A 7,968-nucleotide genomic window follows, 5' to 3' on the forward strand; every position below is an offset into this window, starting at 1 on the left:
TCATACATAGTCCTGGATCTATAAAATGTCGGTGGTCGCGCCCGCGTGGCCCCTATCATCTGTATCCTACTGTGTAATGTGGTCTCAACTCACCTGTACATACATCCCGACCGGCAGCACAGTCCCTGGCACCACCATACCAGGAAGTTGTGCTCTCATCAGCGAGTAGTTCCTTCCATCATCTGTACCCCACTCTGCAATCTGACCCGGAGCCACCTGGGTGTAGATTCTGACTTGTGGTAGGCTCCTTGGGACTATTACTGCCGCTACACTGGACTGCGGGATGACTGTAGTCAACTGCTTCGTCTCTCCCCAGTTATTACTGCCGGTAATAGACTCCGTCACGCACAGCTTGTTGTCCCGATCTACTGTGTACGCCATTCGGTTATCGTTTCCGTAGGAGACACAGGCAATAGATGCACCCGGGTTATATAGAAGCTGTGATTCGAAACCGCCTGAGATGTACCCCCATCAGCATAACTTGCGCATGTGTAGCCAGGTACTTGGGATGGATGCTAACTACACGCCTTCCTTTGTCCTTCCAGCTATGATTGGCTGCTGCTCGGTCAGTTGTGTATTGTCAAGCTGGAAGAGCACCCCCGCGGGTGTGGCCAACTGTATCTTTTGAGGTTTCGAAACCGCGATGCTAGTTCCAGGGATGGCCATACTAAGCACCAAATCTCCATTTATCCACTCGCTGCTGCGGTCCTTGCAAAGTTGGCGACCAACGTTGTCGCAATCTTGGTAGTAAACCCTGAGGTAGACTTCGCTGCCGCCGACCGGACCGCATGTGACAGCTAGCTGCGAGTAGTGGGCGACAGGGAACATGCCGGTGAGTTTGCCGTCGTACCAGCCACGTCTGCCTTGACTGTGGCAACGCTGCATGGAATTAAAGGTCAGAATCAGTGCTAGAGAATTGAAATGAGAGAGTGTAGATACCTCTACAAGTTTACCCCCGCTGATGTAGTACACACGCTCCTGGAAAAAAGAAAGGGGGGGGGGCGATTAGCTGCCTGTGACTATGCCCCTGAGCAAGAATCGATAACTGGGAGATATATATACCTCTTTCCCACCGTCCCAGACCGTGGCGGCAATACCGGTGTTGAGGTCCGCACGCCCAACGACGCCATGAGTGCCTGGATGCCATCCCTGGACGTCGTCGTAGAAGATCTGGCCGATGGTGCCATGATGGTCCTGGTAACAGACGCGAATGTTTGCGCCCTCATCGTTGGAGAAGCTGTAGGCGGCCAGGGGGGAGCGAGAAAGCATCGCTTGCATTTTGAAAGCGGATGTTTAATGGGGGTTTGTTTTGTGGAGCTCTGTGTCTAGCTAGCGGCCGGGTGCTTGGACTAGTGCGGGGTAGAGTTGATGATCGGCACATGGATGATGGATGTTGATGACGGCCCTCAAGGTGCATATGCGAGGTATCCTTGGCGTGCGGAAGGCGATCATGTCCTCTCTGCAGCAGCCGTGGCCATGGGTACCAAGTGTATTTTTTTAATTCATTAATTGTATACAGCCCTTAGGCTATGACAATATCGCACTACCCCAGAACTACCCTACTGGCCTCCTCCACCTCTCACTTATACAAAAGAAAATACAACAAAACAAAATATAGTAAAATAAAACTCGTAAGTACACAAACCCCGGAGTAAGTATCGAGAACCCGAGTGTAGATCTAACGTTCTTGGCCGAGTACCGTGTCAGACCTAGAATCATGTCGTCTGGCAACAGCACCCAAATCTTGACTTAAATTTTGGAGGCGACCAAATTTGTATGGTAATGACCTGATCCCCGGTCTGACACGGTACTAGGTCAAAAACGTTACATGTACTCGCAAAAAAATAAAGTCTGTGGATGAATTAAGCACCTGACCTAATGGTTGCGTTGCAATAGTACTTAGTTCATCCACAGACTTTATTTTTTGGCGAGTATATGTATCTAACCACTTTGAAGTAGTGAGCAGAGGTATAGAGAGACTGGTCACTGGTGCAGTCAGAATTTACTGTGTTATGGACAAACATGTGAGGCTCGATATCACTAATCAAAGTAATGACGCTGTCCAGTTGTGCAGCGATTCCCGGCCGGAGACGTCATTCTTTAGATAAACTCAGTTCCGCGAAACGAACTCTGTCTCTGAAGTATCAGTCCTATATACCGTCTCTTGGACAAAAATATCATCCCTAACGATAAGTATATCTTTTTGGTCAGGGGATTGCGGTCCTTGCAGATCGGAACAAATAATTCATCTTTCGTTAGGCTATCAAATCAGAACCCTAACCCTGCATCAGTCTCAAAGCCATGTGCATCCTTGTACTCTCAACAACCGGGGACATCAACATCTCCTGGCTCTCATGGATTATGAGAAAATAAGGTTGTTTTTAAATCTCGAACTCGTGTGGGCTGTTACCGCTGAATAGTACGCCCGCTGTTGATCTGTATATAATAATTGGAGTGCGAAAATACTAGGATACTTTAGAGTCGGGTTTTTAGTGTTCGATTAATTCTATATTTGGATCCACCTATGTACCCTCTTTAGAATACATGAAAGAGATCTCTTATCTCTCTTTATATATCCAGTTCTACCTCGGCAACGAGTCTTCCCGTTCTCTCGCTCCATATATGAGCTAGAATATTTAAGATTCATCGAGTGCTATTCTATGACTAGTCATTCGCGCCTTGAACAGCGGTCATTGTGATACCGCGCCATATAGGATTACTGTTGCGGTGCCATCTGTGATATAAATCTACTCTTGATCTGGGGTTCGAAAGAGGGTTATGAGGAATTACGTATGGAGGCACTATGCGGGCTGAGAAAGAAAAACAGACGTAGATACGTCTTTCCCGGCCGATGAAAAGATCTAGAACAAATACACAGAGCGTCCAAAAACACAATCAACTGCTGTTATGAATCATCACAAGGCTTCCTTGAAATATTGACATCCCCATGTATTGGATATGGCGCGAAGGTTTTGATATGGTTGATGAATTGATAATTCATGAAGATTTTGAAATAGTATGTAATTATCTCTAGTCCATAGTCTAGTATACTAATCCGTAGATCGGAGACAGTCTACTACCGCAGTAATTCGTCTCAGCGGACGGTTACACAGACGTCAAGGTTGCCTTTTACAGCGCGTATGAGGGAAGATTAGGGGGGCGTTTTCAAGACAAATGACCAGATCAAGGAATTTCAACGTCAATGTGAGCGTCCGTTGAGACGAATTACTGCGGTACTGTGATACCGACAGTTAACTGGAACTTAGGCGAGTAAAACATTTAAAAGGAGTATTATAACCTAACCCCGTTTAAATTAGTGGAAGTCAGTTCAGGCTGAGCCAGCACAGGTAACACGGTCTAGAACACCGCAGTTCGGCATAAGGAAAGCTTAAACTCACATTTTCCTACATTGTCTAAGTACATGTATTTAATGAAAACTCTTGAGAGTAGTCTGTGTTTATATAACTTCCTATTGTCATAGTATAGTTCATAAATTATAGATTTAATATCACTAGGCCGTGCATAAGATGGGCGTAATGATGGGCAGGAGACTCCGATTGGTGCTAAACTATCAAAAATAAGGCCCCGTTATGACCAGACCTCCTCTAATTGGGTAGAAATCAATGTAAACGTTCGCCTTGAATTCAGTCAATGATTGTTCGCCAAGAAGACCTGATGTTATGTCCAGGTTCTTACCAAAATCCGGATTGAGTAAGCGTATATGAATATCGAGAGTCTCAAGGCTTACCTCAGGTACGGTCTCGAGTCTTTCAAGAGTGTTATGAGACGAGATAGGACGGAACGAGACTTAGCCTAAAACTAATAGTCTCCTCTATTAATGAGGCCTTCAAGTCCTCTCCTTTAAGACTTTCTCCGATGTTTTGTTGTGTCACAGGGTTAGGTTTTCCAGATACTCACGCGACTAAGCACCCTGCATCTGTCGATCAAGCGAAGTGTGTCAATGTCCGAAAGGGTGGTTTTTTAAAAAGTACGGAGATCTGAGGTAATGCTTTACTAATGTCGTGGGGCAAGACTTAGGCAGGCTAAATAGTGAGGCTAGGCAGGTCAAGTTGCAGCTGCTTGTTCTTCCTGCGGAGTATGAGGCGAGACGAGCATGATGTGGACCTGGTCTCATTCTGTCCTTTCCGGTCACAGGTACTTAGGTATCATGAAGTCCCGACTCCCGAAATATTGTCAAGTATTTACAAAGTCTCGATGTCCTGGCCGCGGGATTACTAGTACTACATGTAGTTCAAGATATCCATCAAGTCCGATTACGTCTATTCCTTTTTACTTGAGTCTAGAGTAGCTCCTATCCGCCTGAGTCTTGTATGCATTAATTATTAGTATTTGATTTGAATATCTTTACACATTAAGGTCATCGAAGCTTTCTCTTACCGTCCTATCATTCCTGGAAACTCCCTTTGGATGTTTTTATTCGATTACATTCAGGAAATATCTGCGTGTACCCGAGTCCTGGGTTTACATTGAGGGATTTTGAACATTGGTCTCCAGATATCTGGTTCTACAGACACTGGGTCTTTTCTAGTGAGAATTTGGTCTCATCAAGCCCCGGTATTCAGTCGGTCCTGATATCGTGTCCATCACGACATGGAACTCATCATGAGGTAAGACGTATAGAATATACATCATTAGTTTGAGACTTGGAGCTTTAACTTAATGTTGGGACGTGCTCAGTGGTATCATTTACCAAAAGATACTAATGTCACGTATGCAAAGCTAACAGCACCAAATTCAATATTTGTCCAGGTTTAGGCCAGTGTGTATATTCTTTGTAACATACTCCACCGGATAACCCTAGGCAGTGTGGCGGAGCTGGGGGCATAAGCTTCCCCAAGTCCCATAAAATACAACCTGGATCCGATCCCGGTGATGATGGAGACATCATCGGTCAAATTGAAATTTCCACGGGCCACCTATATAGATACTCGGGGCAGGTAAAAAGTACCGGACAATGCAGGTTTTTGGTTCACCAATGGGTGCGCGTGCTAGGCGTGAGCTACTGCAAAAAACCCCAGAGACAAAACTTGCATTGTCCGGTACTTTTTACCTGCCCCGAGTACATGTAGATGTAGCTATAGCTACATGTAGTTTAGCCTTTAACTACATGCACTTGATTCCGGATCCCAACAGATCCGCGCCAATACTATAGCTATAGAGCAACTGTAAATTTTAAAGACGCCAACAGTCCACATATCTAGGGTCTTTTCCGAAAATTTAAATCCACGATTGCTGATCTTTGGTCTGCCCATGCACCCTCTCATGTTTGCAATTGGCTCAGTTAATGGCCAAAGGTCTTGGCGTGCATGAGGGGATCCGGACCTTAGTGTTCTTAGACGATGGCGCTTCCATTAGCTTGGATTAAGCCAATATTGAATAGCCTCGTCTTTAATTCGACTCCATGACTGCCACATCCGATGGCCTCTCAAGCCAAAAGTTGTCATGAAAAGTACCATTCTTACATGTACAGTCTTCATAGGTAAGAGGCGCCGGCGTGGACCGCTTATCCCTCCAATCATACACCTATTGCATGCAGGTCACTTTCTCCTACATACACGGAACAACTCCCGGGCGGCTCGGCGGATGCACGAGTGACTTAGAATGGCTCATTCTCCGCATATCGCCTATCGACCTTGATGTTGAGGTGGATCCATGTATGTACTTAGGAGTGGTCCGCTATATAATACAGTCGCACCTCGCTATGTCGTAATTCGATATCTCGGATCTCTTGCTGTCTCGTACGGATTTGTGGGATAGGTACTGCCCTTCTCCACCAAAAACTATTTGCTGTCTCGTATACTTGCTATCTCGTAGGGGTTTGGCTCCCAGAATACGCTAACGACATAACGAGGTGCGACTGTAAGTGCAAGTGCACACTTTTAAATACCCCACTAGACTACGTGGATGTAGAATCGCTATGTTATATATGAGCGCTCTCTCTGCCTGAGCCTTTCACTGGGTTTCGATTCGTGGACAGGGATGTCATCTATGGTAGTAGCCGGTCAACCTGCAAAATCGCCGAATCCAAGAATCTTGGCCTTAACTCCCAAGGTTTGCCAAAGCTCGCGAACGGCTGTATGCCTACTCTACAGCGTGTGGTAATATCATTGTAGAAATATGAGAGGAGTCCTATTGGCTTAACCAACCATACAAACACTGTTCTTAGACCCCTGTTTCTACAATAATTCTACCTCTCGTTGTAGATATAACTCTATATTAGATTGGTAATCTTGATCATCCATGCTGATGCAGGGTCCGGTTTGCTTATAATCGCTTGGAACCATTTATTATCTACTCGAGGAAGCATGGAAATTCACATTTGCCACTAGTGTGAGCTGGCCTTCGGATCCATACTCTACAAGTGATTCTATCCCTCGTTTAGAGAGGATGGTACTTTTTAGAAACATTCTCCAAGTTGCTTTAGCTATGACCCTGATGCTGGTATATAATAGAGGTTTAGAGTGGGGCACATCTCCCGTTTTCATTCTTTCAAATCTGCGCAGAGTCTTGCAACTTGCAACGACCTTCCGGGGATTCAATACTCAATAAAATAGGTCACGTATTATTCTGGTCAGCTGCGGGGTGTGTCCTAAACTCACTAAGGCCACTACCACTCGATTCGCTTCTGGTGGCAGTTTAGGTAGATTTGTGATAGGAAAGATCGAGGAGGGGGGTGTTTCTGATCATATGGTAGGCAGTCCAACCTTACCTGCATTAATTGAGCGTGTCAGTAGCTAGGCGCGTTGGCCAGCTATGAAGAAGGAATTGATTGGGTATATGATAAAACCATAGTTATACGATCTTTCTAAATAATGCTTCAGACTTGACTGGGACTCCGCTCATTATAGTAGCAGGATAATCTAGTTCGATCGAGGGTAATTGTTGACGGTGCGGGGTGGTCTTGTAAGATCATGCGCAATTGCGGTATATAGCTGTGGAAATCTCCAAACTGTGATAGGTGTTGGTGTCTCGGGGGTTTGGTAGCTGCATTTAACAGGGACAGAGGAGTGAAAAAATGAGAAAAATTGAAAAGACCTTAATTTCACCGGCCTAGGGAGTAAGTTTCAATCGCCTTGGTAAGCAAGAGTACGAATTTCCAATCCGGTTGGGTTCGCTACCCCCGGAGTTTTGAGCCTACTACATATATAAATATTCTCTATACAAAGGTTTCATATACATATCCGTACTAAAATATCCTCCGAACGATAAAATACAATATATAAAGAATAAGCCTCACCTTCGGCTACAACTAATAGAGCTCCCGGGAGTGATCTTCATTTATGGAGTTGGGTAGCAGCAGAAACGGAGAAAAATGAGCGGAGACAAATTGAAAGGCTGTCTTGTAATTATAAAGATGCACATGTGCCTAGGATCAACGTCAATTGCAAGATACCACATAAAGCTTATGTAATTAAAAGTATATGTCGTCACTACATGTACGTATGGTTCCCATCATGAACTCCTAGCTCGCCCATGCAAGCTCTAGTGGTACACCCAGTGTAAAGTCATAACAAAAGAGCAGCTAGTATCCAGTGATTCCAAGTCTCGATCTTTAATTCTGCACTTTCACGCCGCGCACAATCTAGGCCAGGAATCAAGGAAATTAGAGCAGCTTGCTTCCAGAAATGTCGGTATTCAACCACCCACCAACGTATCATTGTGTTTCTACTAACAGTTCTTTGGTAATAAATTCTTACAGTGTTTATCGTAAGCTGTACCGCCACCTTTGTCTTCTGTATCTGGACAGCCGTTCACCCAGACATCGTTCCCGGCTCCACTACCAGCCAGCGCGTGTACTACAGGGCGGTCATGATGATGTTCTCCATCATGGTACCCGAAGGCATACTCATATGCGCTATAGGCGAATACCGGGCTGCAAAGAAAATAAAAAAAGCCTGGAATGAACGAAACTGGCCGGGGGATACTGGTTATGCTGCCAGAAAACAA

General features: G+C 45.2%; 1 protein-coding gene across 1 annotated transcript; it reads right to left on the reverse strand.

Moving 5' to 3' along the window:
* Positions 1–1,278, reverse strand: H6S33_004163 (uncharacterized protein; the record flags this gene model as incomplete). Its single annotated transcript, XM_044835623.1, has 5 exons — positions 1–18; positions 94–455; positions 528–879; positions 940–978; positions 1,063–1,278. 5 exons carry the CDS (start codon positions 1,276–1,278, stop codon positions 1–3), a joined length of 987 nt encoding a protein of 328 aa, XP_044690901.1.
* Positions 1,279–7,968: the final 6,690 nt, after the last annotated feature.

Source organism: Morchella sextelata (genome assembly GCF_020137385.1).
Source record: "Morchella sextelata strain SCLS chromosome Unknown scls_17, whole genome shotgun sequence".
Classification (NCBI taxonomy): Eukaryota; Fungi; Ascomycota; class Pezizomycetes; order Pezizales; family Morchellaceae; genus Morchella; species Morchella sextelata.